Below are 22,286 nucleotides of genomic sequence, written 5' to 3' on the forward strand. Positions count from 1 at the left end.
CCTGTATTCTACAGGGTCCTTACACTTTCATGGTCCTGAATCTTTTCACTGCACCCCGCTCGTGGTGAATCTATCCTTCACAGCATGACCTTCACCTGTATTTTAATTCCCTTAGTACATTGTAGGGTTATTGTTTTGTTTGCAAACTGAGTTTCTTGTAGAACATCTCATGTAACTGTCTCCATTTCTTTGGGTAATTTTCCACTTTTCTCTTCATTGGGGTGATCTGTTTCTCAAAGTCAGAATTCTGGGGGTTGTTTTGTCTTGTTTAAAAGGGGATGTCTCCTTTAAAGTTGATTCCATGGGGTTTTATCCATTATTTGCCTTGATTTCTTAAAAAGACTCTCACTGACTGCCTCCATTGTCATTATAAGTCATTTCCCCTTCATCACTGTCCAGTTTACCCTCATAGGGTCCAGGAGAACCTGAGAGTCCCCCAAGGTCATTCAGCTGGGTAAAAATCCAGATTTTCTGGAGATCCAAAGCATTGCAATGGACAAAGAAACAATTCAGAGGGCAAGAAATGGAGGGAAAATACTGGCAAGACTGGTAAGCAAGAGGTCTGGGAGCAGCGCAACATGAAGGATGAGATTAGCCACATGCGACGACGAAGGCACCAACCTTCTTTTGAGGGCACGCCTGGGGTGAGCAGTGATTTTACCCCCAGGATCAACCAACCGATTCCACCTTACTGGTCAGAATTAGCACAATGCACGTAGTGCACTCTTTTATTACATCTTCCTTTGAGAAATACAATTATTGGCAAAATAACACAATATCTGCTCGGATACGTTAGTTACATACCCTAATGTTAAGAAGTCTGTGTTCTCCGGTCAAACTGCCTAGGTTTCCATTCTGTTTGTGATACTATTGATTTTACAACGTTGGGCAGATTCCTCACTGTTGTAAGTCATTTCTTAGCTATGAACGGTAGCCGTGAGCACCTCCTGCGCATTCTAACGAAGTCAATATAATTGAAAATTGTCTTGTACATTTTTCACTGTCAATAAATAATATCATTCAAATCACTGTACACAAGTCAGGCATCCGGGTGACTTTGACGTTATGGTGGTATCTGTTATCTACTTTATCAAATCTTTGTGCCAGATTTAGGACTGGATCCTCTGTTCCCTTTATCTGTCTGGCCTGTTGAGCATTTTCTCTAGCGCTGACTTTACCTCTGTTCTGCTGTCTGTTTCCCCCACCCCCACCCCGGCCTCGGCCATATCTCCTTGGGTCCCACAGACATATGTTCTTACTGGCTTATACTAGGTTATCTAGACATAAGTGATCTATTATTGAGGACAAGAGATAACCTTTCATTGTCACACTCCATGCACACGCATACCTCATTTTATCGTGCTTTGCAAATACTGTATTTTTATCAAGTGAAGGTTTTTGACCACCTTGCACTGAGCAGGTATATTGGTGCCATTTTTCTAACAGTGTCTGCTCACTTTGTGTCTCTGTGTCTCGTTTTGGTAATTCTTACAACATTTCAAACCTGATTATATTTGATTATATTTGTGATGGTGCTGTGTGATCAGTGATCTTTGCTGGTACTATTGTAACGGGGTTTGGGGCACCCCAAACCACGTGCATATGAGACCGTGAACTTGACTGATGCATGTCATGTGTGTTCTGACTGCTGCATCTGTCTCCTCCGGCTGTCCTATTCCCTGAGACACAACAGTATTCAAATTAGGTTAATTAATAACCCCGTGATGACCTCTGAGTTTTCAAGTGAAAGAGCCACACATATCTCACTTTAAATCAAAATCCAGAAATGAATAAGCTTAGTGAGAAAGGCATGTTGAAAGCCTTGGGCCAAAGGTTAGGCCTCTTGCCCCAAACAGCTGGCCCAGTTGTAAATGCAAAAGAAAAGCCCTTGAAGAAAATTAAAAATGCTACTCCAGTGAGCATACGAATAATAATAAACTGAAATAGCCTTATTGCTGACAAGGAGGAAGTCTGAGCGGTCTAGACAGATCACACCGGCCCCAGCATTCCCTTAAGCCAAAGCCTAATCGGGGCAAGGCCCGAACTCTCCGTAACGCTACGAAGGTTGAGAGAGGGGAGGCAGCTGCAGAAGAAAAGTTCAAGGCCAGCAGAGGTTTGTCGGTGAGGATTAAGGAAAGAAGCCGTCTCTGTAGCATAAAAGCTCAAGGTGAAGCAGCAAGTGCTGAGGCAGAAGCTGCGGCAGGTTCTGCAGACGATCTAGCGGAGATCATTCGTGACGGCGGCTACACCAAACAACAGATTTTCAGAGTCGGTGAAACAGCCTTCTGTTAGGACAAGATGCTACAGAGCTTTCCCCGCCAGAGAGAAGTCGATGCCTGGCTTCAGAGCTTCAAAGGAAGACTGACGCTGTTGTCAGGGGCTAACGCGGCCGGTGCCTTACGTGCAAGCCGATGCCCATGTACCATTCTGAAAATCCGCGGGCCCTTCAGAATTGGGCTACATCGACTCTGCCTGTGCTCTAGGACGAGAACAACACAGCCGATGGCAACACGTCGGTTTCCAACATGATTTACTGAGTATTGCGAACCCACTGTTGAGAGCTTATTGCTCAGAGGAAAAAAGATCCCTTTCAAACCACTGCTGCTCACTGACAGCGCACCTGGTCACCCAAGAGCTCTGATGGGGGCGCATGAGGAGACGAATGCGGTTTTCACGCCCGTTAACACAGCATCCATTCCGCAGCCCGTGGATCAAGGAATCATTTCAACTTTCACATCTTACTACTGAAGAAATGCATTTCACGAGGCTATAGATGCCATAGATGGTGATTCCTCTCATGGATCTGGGCAAAGTAACCTGAAGACCTTCCAGATCGGACTCACCACCCTAGATGCCATTAAGAACATGCGTGACTCAGGGGAAGAGGCCAAAATATCAGCATAAATAGGAGTCTGGAACAAGTGGACTCCAACCCTCATGGGTGACTTTGAGGAATTCAAGACTTCATGGAGGAAGTAGAGGCAAGATGTGGCGGAAGGAGCCAGAGAACGAGAGTCAGTCACAAGTGGACGAGGGGCCGCGTCTCACGATCAAACTCGAACAGATGAGGAGACGCTTCATGGGGACAAGCAAAGGAAGGGGTTTCCTGAGATGGAATCTAGTCCTGGGGCAGATGCTGTGATGGTCACCGAAATGACGACAAAGGACTGAGAACACGACATAAACCGAGTTGAGAAAGCCGCGGCAGGGTTTGAGACGGTGGCTCCAACGCCGGAAGAAGTCCCACTGCGGGCAAAATGCTATCAAACTGCATCACCTGCTGCAGAGAAGTTGTTCATAAAAGGAAGAGCCGGTCTGTGTGGGAAACTTCCACGCTGCCTCATCTTAGGGAACAGCCACAGCCACCCCGACCTTCAGCTGACCCCATCCTGATCAGTCAGCAACCATCACAACTGAGGCAAGACTCTCCACCAGCAAAAAGGTTGTGAGCAGCTGAAAGCTCGGATTGTGTAGCAATTTTTAGCAACGAAGTATTTTTAAATTGAGGCGTGTACACTTGACCCTCGAACAACGCAGGTTTGAACTGTGTGGGTACACATACACGTGGATTTTTTTCAGCAAATGCAGCACTGTAAATGTATTTCCTGTCCTTTATGGTTTTCTTAATAAATTTTCTCTCGGCTTATTTATTTAGTTTGAGACACAGGGGAGGCACAGAGAAAGGAGAGAGAGAATCCCCAGCAGGCTCCACGCTTAGTGCGGAGCCCCACGTGGGGCCTGATCTCACAACCAGGAGACCTTGACATGAGCTGAAATTAAGAGTTGGATGGAGGGGCGCCTGGGTGGCTCAGTCGGTTAAGCGTCCGACTTCAGCTCAGGTCACGATCCCGCGGTCTGCGAGTTCGAGCCCCGAGTCGGGCTCTGGGCTGACGGCTCAGAGCCTGGAGCCTGTTTCCGATTCTGTGTCTCCCTCTCTCTCTCTCTGACCCTCCCCCGTTCATGCTCCGTCTCTCTCTGTCTCAAAAATAAATAAAAAACATTAAAAAAAGAAAAGAGTTGGATGGAGCTAGGGGCACCTGGGTGGCTCAGTCGGGTGAGAGTCCAACTTCGGCTCAGGTCATGATCTCATGGTTCAGGAGTTTGAGCCCCGCATCGGGCGCTGTGCTGACAGCTCAGAGCCTGGAGCCTGCTTCGGATTCTGTGTCTCCCTCTCTCTCCGCCCCTCCCCTACTCGTGCTGTCTCTCTCTCTCTCTCTCTCTCAAATATAAAAAAAAAAAAAAAAAAAAAAAAAAGAGTTGGATGGAGCTTAACTGACTGAGCCATCCGGGTGTCCCTTAAGGACATTTTATTTTCTCTAGCTTACTTGATTGTAAGCATACAGTATATATTACACATAACATACAAAATACGTGTTCATTTATACGTTATCAGTAAGGCTTTTGGTCAGCGATAAGGTATCAGAGGTTCAGTTTTTAGGGGCTCAAAAGTTGTATGTAGATTTTTGACAGGAGGGAGGAGTCAGAGCCCCTAACTGCCGTGTAGTTCAAGGGTCAACTGTACATCATTGCTGTTCCACGTAGTGCTATCGCACACTTACCGGACTACAGTATAGCGTAAATATAGCTTTTATGTGCATGGGGAAAACAAAAACACACTTGACTCACTGTATTGTAATATTTGCTTTATTGTGTTGGTCTAGAACCAAATCCACAGTTATCTCGGAGGTGTGCCTGTATCACGAATTACACTTTCAAGTCGCAGTGGTAGTTGTGCAACTGCATTCGCTGACTTTTGAAATATTTATACTAAGTGTATTACCCATCCTTTACTCGTTGTGTTATAAATATATGTGGCAATGTGTCCTATCTAATATTTTTCTAGTTGTTTTTCTTTCATATTCTCTGCCTCTTCCAATTTTATCATTCCTTATATTTTACATTTAGGTCCTACTACGCTAACGTGTTATATATTCTTTTCCAGACAGTTTTATTCCTCTTTATTTTCAGTTTCCATTCCTTCAGAACACTCCCTCTCCCAAAAGCTTCTAAGACATATTGTATCGTACCTAAGCCATACTTTGCGGCACACTGGCCCAGACAACTATACAACACACTGTTCGACCTTTCGACTTCGAAGTCCTTATCTGCGGTCAAGAAGAACACCAGAGAAAAAGTGGAGGTTTCTTTGGAATCAACAAGACCCCAGCAGACCCCAGGATGTCAGCTATAGAAATTGTGCCACTCAAACTCCCTGAGGCCACAGTAACCATCTCACCTCATGAGGCTTTTGTAACCAGTAGGTCACTAGTCAAATGTAAATTGTCACTGCTTTCCATTATCGCAATTAGAGCAGACGAGTACGTTTCTTAGACCACCTGGTTGCCTTCCTAGCACCAAGTGTCTGTCACTCAAGGTAACAGAGAAGAGCTACCCCGAAGGAGGGCCGCCTTACGGAGAGTGGTACTCAGTGACCAGACATTTTATAATGACACGTAGGAAGGCACAGAAAATCTCAGAGGCACCAGTGACTATCAACACAAAATCCCACACATATTCCAAGGAAGTTTCACAGTCTACTGACAACCATACTGACCACACTCAGCAACAATATATGTATTTACACACACAGGGTATGCTGGCAGCTTCCATATAGGTATGACAGTAACTTAAAGAAAGCAGGTGTCAGGGACACCTGGGTGGCTCAGTTGGTTGAGCGCATGACTCTTCATTTCAGCTCAGGTCATGATCTCACAGTCATGAGATCGAGCCCCGCATAGGGCTCTGGGCTGAGCATGCAGCCTGCTTCAGATTCTCTCTCTTTCTCTCTGCCCCTCACCCCTGCTCGCTCTCTCTCTCTCTCTCTCTCTCATGAAAAAAAAAAAAAAAAGAAGGAAAGCAGGTGTCCTTTCATGGATAAGAGTGAGAAAGAAACTCCTTTCGTTGGTTGATTTTCTCTGGAATTATTATTTAGATTCATTTTCTCTCTCTCTCTCTTTTCCCCCAAATTCTCCTGAGCATTTCTTCAAATTATCTCAAGTAAAAAGACCAGATTTTTACTATTCAAAATTTACTGGTCCTGGCTTCATTCCTGAAGTGATTTCCAGCCCATGGAGAGTCAGAAGCTTAAACTTTCCAGCTTCTATAGCTTTTGAGCGATTACAAAATTATTGAGGTCCCACAAAGAGGTCAAAAGGACAAAAGGCAGTTAACATATTTTAAAGATTACTTGGAGACCTACAGGAGCATGGTAAGTCCGTGCTTTAAGCTGCCAATTCAACAATTTCTTATGTTTATTCACTAGATTTTTTTCAACGAAAAAGATTTTCAACTCAATTTTTTTAAATCATCATGCAGAAAATTTTAATCTTTAAGCGAAGGAAGAACACGTGACTGCGCACACACTCTTCTCGAAATAATTCATTGAACTTATGCTGATTGATCCTAGTCACTTCCACTTACTGACACAATGCAAAATTTCTTTTAAAGATAAAGCATGTCATATTTTTGAGTATCATTTTTGTGTGTCCTAAACTGATGGCATAAAGTTGCGATGACACCCTCAGCACTGTAGAAAATAGTTTCTAAGTCACTCAAGGCAATATGCGACTTTCATTTATTGGCCAGATTAAAAAAATAATCCCCTTTGATACTTAAAGAAGTTGCTGTGTAAAGTGTAGCCCTAAGACCACAGGTAGGATTTAGTTTCTCTGTTGGAACATTTATAGCAAGAGGTGTTACGCCTTGCCCAACCACAGTCTATTTTTCAGGCTTAGCTAAATTAAAGAAATACCAGATGATAGATTGATTTACCCAGACAGCGAGTTTCGGAGCCACTCCAGAGTCCATTTGCTAAGCATTCTCTGACGTGAGACCCCACCAGGGTGTAGCCCGTGTTGCACGTAAATATAGCTGTGGCCCCATAAACTGTGAGCGTGCCAATCTTGTTACCGTTTGGCGGAAAGGAGAGGCTTCCACACGAGATCACTGGAAGGCAAACAAAAAGCGAACATTACTTCAAGTCTGCGGGTTATTCTCTTGCTTAAGCATGACAAAATCCTCAGCCTTAATTTTTATCAGGGACGGGGATGTCTGGTTAGGGTCAGACAGGTCAACCATCTAGGAGGCTTAATTTTCCTCCCCTTACGCCCTTGGAATGGAAACGTGCGCGCTTAGAGCGGATTCCAAAACCGTGCGGTGGACGGACACAGCCACGGGGGCAGACCAGTCAAGAGCGCGGGCCGCCCGCCCGCCCTTCCGTGTGCATCGGCCACGAGAGCCACGCGGCAGCCACCGGACACCTGTTGCGGAACAGGAGCGGTCGTGCCCGGGGCCGTCAGCCGCACTTAGTGACGCGTGATGAAAACAGGACGCCCGCGTCAACGGGAGGCCTGGCTCCCCATTCCCTCCATGTACTTGTGTGACTTGTTGGGACCGTGGAGTCATCAAGGCTGACTGTTCCCAGAGGCTTACGTGTGGTTTTGCACGGGTCACGACCAAGGGTCTGAAGACTCTTCTGAGGGCACCAAGGTCTTGCTGAGTTACTCTGCGTAAAGGGGTTAGGGCCCAGGCCGCGGGTAGCTGATTGTTACGGAGTTCTTATCGATAGCGAGCTGATCGGAGGCAGCAAATGAAGCGAAGAAGAACACAGACCCTGGCTCCAGGCTACTCAGCTTTGGTCCTCACTTTGCCGGTTACGGGGAGGCCGGTTTCCTCCAAGACTCCGGGGTCCTCCTTAGTTCCTCTCTTACGCGTTCCTACCAACACCTGCCTGCAGAGCCGCGCGCTGGCTCTAACGAGAGGGCGCGTGCAAGTGCCAAAGTGACGCTTGGTACCGGATCGGGGCTCGGTCGGGGCCAACTGACGTGGAGCTGACCTGGGGACCTATTTCGTGGGCTGAATCCGTGTGAACGCCTCGACTGACGATTCAAGGGACGACAATGTTTACGGCTGTGCCACGTAGACCAGGGTTTTGAATGGAGCCGATCTTACTCTGAGGGGTCCCCACTGTGGTTCCATTTCAAACAGACAGACGGACACAGGCAGCTGGTGTGTGTCCTGGGGAGGATGTCTCAGCAGGAATTCGGACAGGGGAGGTCGTGATCGGAACGTTATTGTTGTTGAAGTTCCAGCTTCTGGGACAGCTCAACTCGTAGGGCTGTGTCTCATGTGCAGCGACACTGCTAACACGTGCCCGGGGCCGAATGTCAACGGATTCCCGCAGAAGTTAATTTTTTTTTTTTTTTTTTACAATTTATCATGAACTTTCCACTAAGCCCTTCCCAAACACACTGTGAGCATTGCCTTGAGTTAGGATATTTAAAGATCCGCGCGCAGCCACTCAGCATAATTAGACTGTGTCCTGAAATGTCGGCACAGTCAGAAACACGCTAGCGGCCGTGAGGTCCCCTGGGGCCTGAACGCACCCTCGGTGGACAGCGAGCCCGCTCTATGGCCGCTGCTCCTTCACCTCCGGGGAAATGTCCCTGCGCCCATGGCGTCTGGGGCTTGTCCTCCATCAGGCTCACCAGCCTGTAGGGAGGACTAAGGGAGCACGGCCGTGGCTTGTCCGCAGCGGGGCGATGGGGGCTCAGCCGGCAGGGGACCCACACGGCGATGGTGACAGCGACACTCACTTGGGGAAGCTGCCCTGACACACACACGCACACATGCCACACCCCCCCTCACACACACACCACACTCACAACACACATATACACCACGTATACACATACGCTTTGTCAAACATCCAAGTAGAGCCTCGTTTCCATGTTGTTTTCTCCTCCCAAGTATTTGTGCGGTCCACACCGCCTCCCCTCACTGTGACCAGGGATCACAAGCCATGGGTGTCTCTCCCCCCAGGGCAGCGTCCTTCCTCTTGCCTTCAGTTCTACAATTATGTGCATGTTGAAATCCTCAACTTAGAAAAAAAGTCACCTTGTGACATGGTGTTTCTAGACCTGTAAGGCCATCTCTCCTGTCAGAAATACGGATAGTGTTAGTGAGTGTGGCAAATAAATATAAGGTCAAGAGTAGGGACTTTCCGGTACGTTCTACCTGGAAAAGTCCTCCTGAATGTGCAGATGAACATGAACACAAACAGATGACGTGACATGACTGTGGATGGTTCGGGGCGGTTTATCGTGAAGATAGTGTCACAGGACAGGTGACTGTTAAGTATGTGAAGCATGCTGTGTAGACCACAGTCTGGAATTGCTTTAGTAGGCCCCGAGGAATGACGCCAAGATGCCTGGTTATAAGTCAAAGGAAGGCCTTGCTCAAAGTGAAAATATTCAAACATGACTCAGCTGCCCCTGGGGTCATGACCGCCCTGAGTTATTTAAGTTATTTTAACTTAAAAAAATGTACCAGTAGAGATAAAAATTAATCAAAAATATCCATATCAAGTCTCTTTGGGGGAAGAAAAACAACATTTTCAGTTTGGTCACAAAAGTAATAGTTAGCTTGGTCAGCTTTTCCTACCACTGATCATATGAACAACATAATGCGTACCCTTGGGCATAGATGCTAGATGCTGGTCTCTAACACCCTTTTCCACCAAAAGTTTCCAGAGCTCCTTGGAGAATGGCTGATTCCTTGTTTAGTTAAGAAAAACTCAGGATGAGCATAAAATACCCTGTCTTACTGAGAAAACAGGGACAACTTGAAAGACATTATAAGGAGAAGATGAAGAAACCAGGGAGAAGGGACTCACTCTGGCCACACTGGAATGACGAAAACTACAAATAACGATTAAAAAAAAAAAAAAGCAATCAGTGATTTCACTGGAACCCACTGATTCTGGAAAAGGCCACAGGTCCATGATATTTGAGATAGATAAATATCAAAGTGTGATGTGATACAACAACCCATACCAATGAATGGCTGACAATTTCCAAAATACATTTGTATGCCAAGTTGGCTGGAGAGATCTCCAGATATATGGATTTCTGGCTGTTGTTCCTGGACCAAACTTAGTATTGGGATCACCAGACTGAGGTATGTTAAAGTCAGAAAGACAGACTTTCTAGAATTTCAGAAGAATGGAGGCAAATACACAATTTATGGATGGTAGAAACCCAACTTTGCTTTCTTCCCCCCAAAGAAGTAGAAACCTCCTGCTAAGGAGTTTGGTTCAATAATCAGGCTGGCCCTGCCCCCGGTTTTTGTAAACATTCTTCTAAACACGAGTCTCCCTGTGTCAGTTCTTCTGGAATGGAGATTTGGGACTTTAGTGTAACGTGTTGTGGCATAGCAAATACCCACCTAACACTAACACCATCCTCCCCAGGCACACCAGGCAACGAGAAAGCCCAGCAAAAACCAGACTGGACGGTTGCATCCGCAGAAGCCCCGCGTGAACTCCCCACTTCCAAGAAGTTTACGTGCGCCTACTTTTAAGACTCTGATTCTGGATCGAAACTGATGGAATGTTGCCTAGAAAGTCTGAGAGAGGCAAAAGGTAGAGGCTCCCCAGTCCTTTAGCCTCCACTCTCCTCGCTGAGCTTAGTGACTGAGTCTCTGAATCACACCATGGAGCTTTGCAGTGGGTGCCGGTAAGGGAGACCCGCGTGGATGTGGGAAGGAGGGGATTCCCTAATTCGGACCGAGAGGAACAAGGAGGAAATTCAGTATGAATGAAGTCAAACCAGGACACTTGTGACAAAGGCAAGGGAACCGTTAATGATTACTCTGGAAAACAGGCTTCAGGCAGGGTTGTCTGGGGACCTGGTGGTGTCATGCACTCGGACTATGGAGGAGGTCCTCAAGTTCACTGACCCTCCCTAACTTACCTTCATGCTCCTGCCTGAGCGCTTGATACATGTTTACTTACCGCTGGCTCTATTCAAAGTTGAATTAGGATGGCTATGTCAAAGACAACAAAGCATTCTTTTGTCATTTTGCTTATTTTATTCTGGTTTCTTCTTATTAAGCTGTGTGCTTGATAAATTTGACACTGGTCTGACTACTTGTTTCTGTGCATGATAATTTCCTCTGAACAACCCACTAAAGAGTATGTGTTAAATATATCTGAGTCAAATAGTGCTCTGAACAATACTAATATTGTTTTATTTTTCTATTTATTCATATTTGTTATAAAACCCACTCAAAGGCTTAATTGCTTATCTTGTACCTATGAGAATAATAATCTCCCTTTTCAAGACAGTCATTATTTGAGAACACAATATCTTCAGCATAAATACTATTTCCCAAGATCCTAATTAGAGGGTTTGAATAGTCAGTTCATGGAAGGAGTTATCTTTTGAAACATAGGCCTGGATTTGTTTTTGAGTTGATCTGAAATATCGGAGTATTCGAATATTTTAAAATGTATACAATGCAATCATTAATAAATAGAACATTTAATATTTAACCCAGCCATCATACATTTTAAGTATGTCACATAAAAATCCATATTCATCATTATATTGATGAGAAACGCCATGGTGGCGGTCAGTGACGTCACTAATTCAGAATGGCTACCTGACCTGGGAAGTGCACTGGTCACTCACCTCGACATCTGGGTCTCTCGTCGCCTAGGCTCCACGTTCCATTGGCTTGGCACTGTGCCAGCCTCTGGCCCTCCAGGTAATAGCCAGGACTGCAGCTCAGCACGACCTGAGCTCCATACTCGTTCAGTGACCCCGAAACCAGTCTCCAGGTGACGTGCTCCGGGAGCTGAGCTTCGATGCCAGGACAAATCACCGCTGGAAATGAAACATACTTATTAACATCACCATTGTTTTCACGACAGATCAGATCACGTTTGCTTTTAATGGTAAGACCCTTGTCTCTGAACTTGATCTTGTAAAACAGAAGCCGCTGGCCTATTATTTCAGGTGCTCTTCTCTACTACCCACATAGTCACAGGAGGATGATCATGCATGGAAAATGCATTCGGCGGCCTCATTGCAGGTGCATTGGCGATTGTGCAGTGACGCTGTGATAGAAACGGATAAATCACCCACAAGAGGTTGCACGGTTCACTTGGATGGAAAATCTTCATCAGGTAAATGAGCACATGCGTAGAAGAATCTTACATATCGTTTGTCTCAATTTCCTCTGAGAATCTTGGAATAGAATTGAGACATTGACAACGAGCTTGGGCACAAACGATCAGAAAATCGTATGCCCCTATTCCCTTCCTCTCTATGAAACACACCTACATAAGATATTCTGTATGTTACTGGACTTACAGGCACACAGCATCTATCTGCAGACTGCATTAATACTGTCAGGACAAATGTTTAATAGATCTTAAAAGAGACCATCTTTTCATGCTCTTAGGAGAAGGCCTAGAATTACAGTAACTACTGAATACAGAGCAGGAGCTACAAATGTAATAACAGTGATAATAGTGGTAATGGTGTCGCCTGCGCCATTTTCTTGGGGTGGACTTCAAGCAATCTGCAAATATGCTGAAAATGTATGCAAAATTTAATATATGTTCTCCATATAGGAACATCCAAGGCAGTCGACCACCTTCAGGACTGAGCTGATTAATTTATTGAGCCTGGAAGGCTTAGCTGGAGAAATCAGAGCTTTTTCAGAATGATATTAATAAATAATTCTACTTATTTAAAAGTAAATTAGAAATCAAATTCTATATAGGTTTATCATAGTTCAATCGGAATATCCAAATGTTACAAAAATCTCACTGAATCTTCTATCCGTAATTTACCAGTACTAAGTGCGAATAAAGTGAAAAAAAAATGGACTTTTCAGTATTGTTACAATAATATCAATGATGAATAAAATGTGAAAAGGATTTGCTAATTTGAAAGTAGTCCTTAGGTCTGTTTCTCTTAACTATTTTTAAAGGAAATGATTGTCCAAAATTTGTATGGATTCAAAATGGATATTCAAAATGGATTAAAATCCTAAGTGCGAGTCCTAAAACCATAAAAATCCTAGAAGAAAGCAAAGGCAATAATTTCTTTGATATTGGCCATGGAAAGACTTTTCTAGATGTGTCTCCTTTGGCAAGAGAAGTAAAAGCAACAGTAAACTATTGGGACTACACCAAAATCAAAAAGCTTCCATACAGCAAAAAAAACCAACAACAAAGCAAAAAGGTAATATACTGAATGGGAGAAGATATTTGTAAATGATATATACATTAAGGTGTTAATACCCAAAATATATAAAGAACTTATACAACTCAACCCCAAGAAAACAAATAACCCAATTAAAAAATGGGCAGATGACCTGAAGAGTCATAGTCACTTTTCCAAAGAAAATTACAGATGGCCAATAGACACATGAAAAGATGCTCAACATCATTAACCATTGGGGGAATGCAAATGAGAACCCTGTGAGAATGGCTAAATTAAAACACACACACACACACACACACACACACACACACACACAAGAAACAAGTGTTGGCGAGGGTGTGGAGAAAAATAAATACTCATCACTGTTGGTGGGAATGCAAACTGGTACAACTACTCTGGAAAACATTAGGGAGATTCCTCAAAAAATTAAAAATAGAATTACCATAGTATCCAAGAATTACACTAATGGGAATTTACCCAAAGAAAATAGAAACAATAATTTGAAAAGATACATGCACCCCTATGTTTATTGCAGCCTTACATACAACAGCCAATAATATGGAAGCAGCCCAAGTGTCCGATGACAGACGAATGGATCAAGATGTGGTGTGCACACACGTGCACGTGCACACACACACACACACACACACACACACACAGAGGAGTGTTACTCAACCATAAAAAAGAATGAAATCTTGCCTTTTGCAACAACATGGGTGGACTTAGAATAATGCTAAGTGAAATAGATTCATCAGAGAAGAACAAATATCATATGACTTCACTCCTATGTGGAATTTAAGAAACAAAACAAATGAACAAAGGAAAAAGAGACAAACAGACTCTTAAATATGGAGAACAAACTGGTGGTCACCAGAGGGAGGTGGGGGGGGGGATGGGGAAACAGGAGAAGGGGATTAAGAGTACATTTATCCTGATGAGCATTGAGTAATATATAGAATTCTTGAATTACTGTATTGTACGCCTGAAACTAATAGAATACTCACTGTATGTTAATTGTAATTGAACAAAAAGTAAAACTTATATGGATATTTAAGTGTTTTGCCTGAATAATACAAGCAAATTCTTCTCTAACTGGAATACCTTTAGAATTCCAGGCAGGGTGGCTATTTCTGAAAAGTCTTTAATGCCTTTAACTTTGTAAATCCATAGCTCCATTTCAATCCCACTGCCTATGTCAACTAAAGTTCATTTCATTTCGCCAAAAACTGTACTCCTACAATGAGCTGAATTGTTTTCAATGACCTGAACTAACTCTTACAAACTCTCCTTGTGCCAGGAAAGATTCACTGTTGGCATTTACAGTGGAAACGGTCGTTTACTTTGAGCTCATATCATCTACGGTGGTGATTTCCAAATTCTGTATGATTACCTCTTTCTTTGTGAAAATGCTCTTTGGTTTGCCTTAGAATTATCTGATTCTGTTAAACCAGAAAAAAAAAAAAAACTGATCACTTGAATCTCTTTCTCCCTGGTAGGCTAACAGCTCTTTTACTGTAAGCACTATGTCTTTTCACATTTTTTAAAATTTTTTTTAACGTTTTTATTTATTTTTGAGACAGAGAGAGACAGAGCATAAACGGGGGAGGGGCAGAGAGAGAGGGAGACACAGAATCGGAAGCAGGCTCCAGGCTCTGAGCCATCAGCCCAGAGCCTGACGTGGGGCTCGAACTCACGGACCGCGAGATTGTGACCTGAGCTGAAGTTGGACGCTCAACCGATTGAGCCACCCAGGCGCCCCTCTTTTCACATTTTTTATTGAGTATGTTTGCCCTAAAACAGGTGCTGATGACATATATTTATAAATCTGAGTGAGTGAACATGTGTGTGTGTGAGTGTGTGTTCACACTTTGAAAACTAATGTGCCACGAAAAGTGTTGTGGCAGCAAAAAAAAAAAAAAAAAAAAAAAAACGCCAAAAAACAAAAAACGAAAAACAAACCTGCAAAGGAATGGAAGTGATGAAACCATACGGGTGGAACCTGAGTAAAGGGAAAAGTAAGACTGGAATAAATATTTAATGTGAAAGTTCTCCAAAGGGAGAGGGGCAAGAGTAGAGGTCCTCAGAAGCCGTGGCAATTGGGATTCTATTTAATACCTTCAAAGATGCCCAGAGGGACAACCTATAGCAAATGTCTAAGCGTGAACAAGTGAGGCCGTGGTCTGGGTGATGACATCCCAAGGAATGTCAACCAAGATGGTGCCAGAAAATGGTTTCCTCCAGACGGTGGAGAAAAGCGGGCCACTTGGTCAGTTGTATCCAAGTGGGTGTCCGCATTCATATGCAAACAACATGAGAAACCCAGAAACCAATGAGCCCTAAGGAATTAGTGCCGATGAAAGTGTCACAGAAGGCAGTGCCCCTGGTTGCCTTGGCCTGGCAGCAGGGGAAACCCCAATCTTGTGCCCGAATTCTGGGCCTTGTGGGAGGAAAAGGGACTTGAATAGACACAGGACCCTTTGTGGGCCCCAAATACCAACTTCTTCTCCCCTTGGCATTTCTGTAAGGTGAGTAGCCCCCGTCACACAGGTCAGAGACCTGACAAGGGTTTTCCTGGCTTGTTCTTCCTTCCCTCTCCCCCCCGCCCCCATCCCCCACGGGCAGGGAGAGATCCGCTGGTCCTCCCCATGCCACCCCCTTCTCCTGAAGACCCTCATCCCACCCCCTTCTCCGGCTCACCCTCACCCTCTGATCACACACACACACACACACACACACACACACACACACATTTTCTGTCTTGCAAACATTTCAGTGACAACATAAAATATTTTGCATTTTACTTGAGAATTTATATTGAGAATCTGATTCTACCGTGAGTGATTCTGATTTGTTACCGACTCCTTTGGCCAGCGGCAAAGCAGAAAGACCAACCGTTGTTTTGTATAAGGTATTCAGACAATGATAGTATTTCCACCATAAAGAAAGCCCTTTAGACTTCCCCGTCCCCACAATAAATTACAGACACATATCATACGTTTTCTGGGGTGTTCCCATCAGCCCCTCCATGCAGGAATGCAACTCTCTTTTCTATTTTAACAACAGATCCCCCCCTTATACCCAACAAGGGGAGTGCTTCTTATCACCAAGTTCAAGCACATTTAATTAGATTTGTAAAATCACCATTGGATGCCATCGCAGGAGAATGATTTAATCAGCCTCGTAAATGTTCTTCGCGCTCACAACTTGGGCGAGCTTTCAGCATGCCATTAATCGGCTGTCCTCACTGGTCGGGGGGCCCAGAAGCCGGCTCAGTTCTGGTGTATTAGAAGCTGAGGAACAAGCCTGCTTGGGCTTAGGTAAATAAGGAATGTAAGGTCTTTGAGCAAAGGCATCCTACAGAGATTTCAATGCAGTCCACACCCTCCCATTTCAACACTGCTCTGGGAGGAAGCCCCACCACAAAGACTGGATTGAAAGCATGAGATTCTTAAGAAAATACATTGTTTCTGGATTTTTGTTTTAAGCTCAGATGTTAACCAAATCCTGAGTGTGTGAGTTGTTTAGAATAAGAGTAGCGAATTAGTAAAGAGCTCAAATCACAGAGTTTTAAAAACAACCTTTTAGCAGGTAACTTATAGGCTCACTGAGAGTGATCAGACTTTCGCTACCAGACAAAAAAAAAAAAATGTCCCAACACTTCAAAGCCCCTAACCGCCACCCCCCTCCCCAAGATTCCTGACTGAATCTAAACCCTCTGAACATTCTCATCTTCTTTCTAGTCCTGGAATTGCCAGATTTCTTCTCATTCAATTATGAAGTTTACAAAAGCCCCTTCTTGAGATCAGACATTTTTCTGCCCCAGGCTTCTTGTTATTTTGCTGCTATGTTAGTTTTAATAAGTAGATCTTAGTGGAGTCAGACCCTAGAGCATTTACCTAACTAACTGTAACTAAGTAAAAAAAAAAAAAAGAATATTCCAGCTCTTTCCCTAGCTTAAAGGTAAACACCTTCCAGGAAATCTGATTTCAGTAACAAAAAAGACTAATACTGAATTAACTTCATCTGCTTAGTGACACTGGTAAATACTGTTCAGATTTTTTTTTATAATTCTATAATCGAAGTTCCCTACTAAAGCCATTTTTTTTCAATTACATAAAATGGTTTATTTTTTAATTATACTAAACCAACCCCTGAACGGGATGAAAACAGTACTGATAATCAAGGAGTAGATTTATAGTAAAATAATCTTAGTATTTCACTCCTTATCCACTGGGCTCACAACAAAGGAATCCACAGTATTTACATCACCAATGCCTGTCTTTTAAAAACTTAGCTTTTCAGTTCCCTCTAAACATCCCTAGAAGTTTCCTGTTGTGGCCATGTGTCTTCTTTTTATCTGTGTGTTTTTTCAGTCCCGTAAGTTGCACACGTAAGGTCACGGTTTCAGTATGCACCAATAACCAACACTGAACCAGCTCTTATCATTAGGAACATCTTTAGAGTTTTTGCGGAAAGAGAATTGTTTGCTTAAAAATAGTTGATGCATTTGTTTAAATGTTCTTTCCCATTTCCCCTAGTGAGACTTTCCTCCTTCCGTTGTTTTAAGTAAGAGTCTAATAATGTCGCCGGGGTAATTTGTAGGTTATGATGAATGTGACCCTAAATTCTGACATTGTTGTAAATACAACATAGTCAGTGCCGTGAGAGCAGGGCCAGGGCCCTGCCCAAGGACTTGTGGACGCTTTCATGGAGACAAACCACACAAACTAGGGACTGGCATTGAAGCCGGTGGCCATCCGGCTGAGGTACGCCTGATATGAAATGCTATACAAGCGGATGACACCTGCTTTGGTCAGATCCTCAATCTCTAATACTTGGGACACAGGTCTGCAGACATCTAAAGGGACAAGATAAAAGAAGGGTGGGGAGCCGTGGATGCTTCCAGAAAGTTGGTGGTTTGGTGCTGTAGAGGGGGTGCGGGAGGCACCATGAAAGCTGGCGCATGAGAAGACATGATTTCGATCCAGTGCTGAGTGAATAGGGAGCTGTTTCCTCTGATGGTGTGGCACTACAATGACACGAGGACATTAATATGCAACAAGTACGTTCTGCTTACACACACTCTCTCTGCTAAGGCTCCACACACACACGACCACATGGAGCATCACGACCGTGTGTAAGATGGGGCCAAGCTAGGAAACTCGGAACTCGCGAACTTCCCTTCTAGTGATGCGTACGATGTTCCTAAATTCTTATAATTTAGTGCATGAGGTCATACATGGAGCCAAGTCATTTTTTTCTTCAAAACACTTCAGTAGGAGTGACAGATGTGTGGAAACATTCTTTTTGGATGGTACATGATTGTAACATTTAAGTAACCAACATCACGTCATTCTGTGGGGACAATGATGTCAAGAACTCATAGAAATGTGCGTTAATTTTCCCGTCTCTCCATAACTTTGGGTTTAGAATAGTTAAGTGAAAATATACTTATATTATACTTATATTTATACTTAGTAAATGCATACTTATATTTACTGCGTGTGTGTATATATATATATATATATATATACTCTAATATTATACATATATGTATATTTAGTAAGATGAATAGACTTAATCATTCAATGTAACAGAAAAGAATAATCATTAGTTTCGACATCAATGTATGTACAGAATATGCAGAATGATCACTAACCCTAAAGTGTTGTGTGTTTGGGGCGCCTGGGCAGCTCAGTCGGTTAAGCGACTTCGGCTCAGGTCTTGATGTCACAGTAGGTGGGTTCGAACCCCGCATCGGGCTCTGTGCCGACAGCTCGGAGCCTGGAGCCTGCTTTGGATTCTGTGTCTCCCTCTCCCTCTGCCCCTCCCCCAACCATGCTCTGTGTGTCTCTTTCTCAAAAATAAATAAACTTTGACAAAATAAAAACTAAAATAAAGTGTTGTCTATTTAATGCATTAGTTACTTGAAACTATCTATGTCTATATCTATATCTATATCTATATCTATATCTATATCTATATCTACATCTATATCTGTATCTCTATCTCTATAAAACCGTGCACAATTTCAAGTTTGCAGGACTATTTTACATTTCAGGAAGTGTGTGCTCCGTGCTTGACCCAGGTGTGGAAGCATTCTGGAGCACAGCTACACACACCAGAGGCAGACCCCTGGCCAGTTGACAGCAGCACGGCTCGCCTGGCACACGTCTCAGCCTGACGGGCTGGGCAAAGGCTCAGCCATCCAGACTAAAAGGGAGAAAACCTCTCATGTTCATGAGTCACTCTGCTTACATGGCAGCAAATTAAAAAAAAGCAACTGTAAAAAAGCAGTTTCCTCACATCTCGTCTGACGGGGGCCCTGATGCCCATTCCGCGGGCACTTACAAAGAGATGGCCGTCAGCCCAATGGACAAATGCACCTGCTGTTGCAGGGTTTACGCTTCTCAAAGATAAAACAATAATAACTAACATATTCCATTACTCAGGGGCCGCGAATGACCTACAAGAAACAAGACCCAGATTTACCATGGGGCATTTCAGGGCACATTTTCTTTCTTATGTTTATCAAGGCGCCAAGGGGAACCTGTTCACAAGTCCAATTAAAACGCAAAAAGCTAGACTAAGCCATGTTCAGTCTTTGCAAAAGAAAATCACAGAGTGGAGCACAGCTGGCCCTAAAGCAGGGGTCTGAATCTAATCTGAAACAATATCTAAACTCCAACGGAGCAACAAGATCCCAAAAGGACGGTTTCAATAACCACAGCGACTTTGCACAACCTTAAAGTGCAGCCTTCAAACCCCTCCCCCAGCAGAATCTCCAGTAGCTGAGGTTTGGCGCTAACGGTCGGCCACGACAGAGGCTTCCAGGGCTGGCGAGGACTCCTCACCTTGCACATGACTGCACAAACCCATCCCGCAACGTGACGCACCCCGACGTCGAGGAGCAGGAACCCAGCCGGCGTCTAGTGGCTGTTTGAAACTTCGTGTAGGCTCACACAGCCCATGACCCACCAGGTCTGCTCCCTGGGTCTGCGCCGGGCACGGGACGAATCAGGGCGGGCTGGGCACGGGCTGGGGAGCGCTGGGGGACACTGCGCACGTCTCCGGCACAGGCTGCCAGCTGAGGCTCTGAACTGACCTTTTGGCCTGGGCTATTTTCCAAGTCTTGTAACAAACAGACTTCCTTGGAAGCTGGAAATAGATCTGTGCCTCCTACAAAAGTCCTTTTTTCCCTTTAGCTTTAATATGTATTAAATATGTACTTAATTTAATATGCATTAAAAATACATATGCATATGATGATTATGTATTTAGATCAAGCGGGAACTGGATTCTTCTTCATCGGCTTCGCTAACATCGTCACTGAAATCCCTTGTAAATGCATCCTGTGGGGCAAGATGGGCCCGTTCACACTAGCTGCAAGGCGGAGTCCAGCCTCCAGCAGGGAGGGGCCGGCGGCAGACAGATGGCTTCATTCCATACTCTGCCGTGGACCGACCATGCAACCTTGGGGGGTTTTCCACTTTTGGGGGCTCCAGTCCCCATCTGCATGATGCGGATAGTGATAGTGCTGCAGAGGTCCATTAAAGGGCTCAGACCGCAGGCATGTAAATGCTCATGACAGGGCCTGGCGCGTAGCGGAAAGTCACAGAGGCCTGATGTACAGCTGGTGTCATGACTCAGGGCTCAGCAATATGACGTACGATCAAACGATGTTTGTCAAGGAGCCAAGGGTAATGTATCGTGTGTACTCTACTCTGAAGATGGGGGTGATCAGTAAAGACAACAGAAGCAATTCCGAGACCATGTCCTAAGGGACTAAGTGGATAAGTGTATATGCTCCAAAACATTTTATATACGGTATTCTTATATTTATAAACACACACATATGCATTACATATATAAATGCATATGTATATTTAACATATATATAAATACACAATCATGTATATTATACACATGTATTTATATGTGTCTATAATATATATGGAAATAAACACATATGTATTTGTATATGTGTGCACACACGTATATATGTACTATTATACACATATGTGCATATATGTATTATATATAGACAAATGCATACACGTACCTGTATGTTGTACAGACATGGCCTACAGATAACTTATATGTACATAACTTATATATAATCTTAGTTTTTCTATGAGTGGGCTATTTGCAGGTCACATAAAGCTATTTGGCACAATACGACTTTATCCTGTTCTCCCTCTCCTGGAATATACAGGTGTTACATTTAACCATGTAAAGTGCTCATGGCACCTGGCACGCATAGTAGGTCTCTGATAAATTGTTCACAACAAACTTACTTCACTGACTAATGCCTTTAATCGAAAAAGCAAACCTCTATATTGGGATAGGGGCCTGGAACTCGTTTTTCATTAGACGGTCATCTTAACGGCTTTGATTGCTCCCGTATGCAAAGTGCATCATGCTTATCTGTCCATCATTTGGTCAAACTATGAAACCGATACGTTAATACCCAGAGCCTCCCTTGTTCTCTTATGCCGCTGGCACAAATCAGATCTTCAACGGCCCAAATCCAGTGTCAGCAAATAAGTTAAAATGGAGAGAAAGGAGCCTCAGGCACCTGCTGCAGGGACATGCGGGACGGCGCGCAGCAGGCAAACTGAAGCGGTTACTTATCGCAGCCTGCACGTCCGTAAAGCTAACGGCCGGACGAACTGATTTGATTTACCATCTACACGTACTCTTTATCAAAGGCGAAGTGTTTCTCATCTCGGAATCAGGGCTCCGGTCTACACATTACTGCAGTCAGTAAGGAAACCGAATGGCGTCACGTCTACAATGTACACAGAGGAGTCAGTCTCGGGGAGCTCAACAGTAACCAAACTTTCCGACTCGCCGATAAAGCTTCGTGCTTATTCTCTGCAGTTTCTGAATTTAAATGAGGTGGAGAAAACACCATCCCTCCCCCTCCAAAAATGAAATAGGTTTTCCAAGTCCCTGAATACCAAGGAACTTAAGTGAAATGTCCATTTCTCCCTTTTGTAAAATCTAATGGACAATAGTGAGGCAAGAGATACTTGAAAGTTAGAAATAACACTTAAAAAATTCAGCGCTAATTTTCCATTTTATTATAAAAGTTGTATGTATTGTCCGTGTTACTGAAGCAGTCAGTATCAAAAGCTTTAAAATGCAAATTGGCTTTTTTTTCCATTTAACAACCATTTCACTGAGCATACTATAACTTCTTTCTACTGGAATCCTCATTTGTATGTAGGAAATAATTTTGTGATTTAATTTTTTATTGTAGCTTGA

General features: G+C 43.9%; 1 protein-coding gene across 1 annotated transcript in view; it reads right to left on the reverse strand.

Moving 5' to 3' along the window:
• The window catches only part of CSMD1 (CUB and Sushi multiple domains 1), a 398,630-nt gene that overhangs the window by 68,759 nt on the left and 307,585 nt on the right, over positions 1-22,286 (reverse strand). The window contains exons 39-40 of the mRNA XM_032593032.1: positions 11,472-11,666; positions 6,772-6,945 (exon numbers count right to left, since the gene is read on the reverse strand). Coding sequence (XP_032448923.1) covers positions 6,772-6,945; positions 11,472-11,666 — 369 coding nt within the window. The remainder of the gene's footprint in view (positions 1-6,771; positions 6,946-11,471; positions 11,667-22,286) is intronic.

This window comes from Lynx canadensis, chromosome B1 (assembly GCF_007474595.2).
Source record: "Lynx canadensis isolate LIC74 chromosome B1, mLynCan4.pri.v2, whole genome shotgun sequence".
Taxonomy (NCBI): Eukaryota; Metazoa; Chordata; class Mammalia; order Carnivora; family Felidae; genus Lynx; species Lynx canadensis.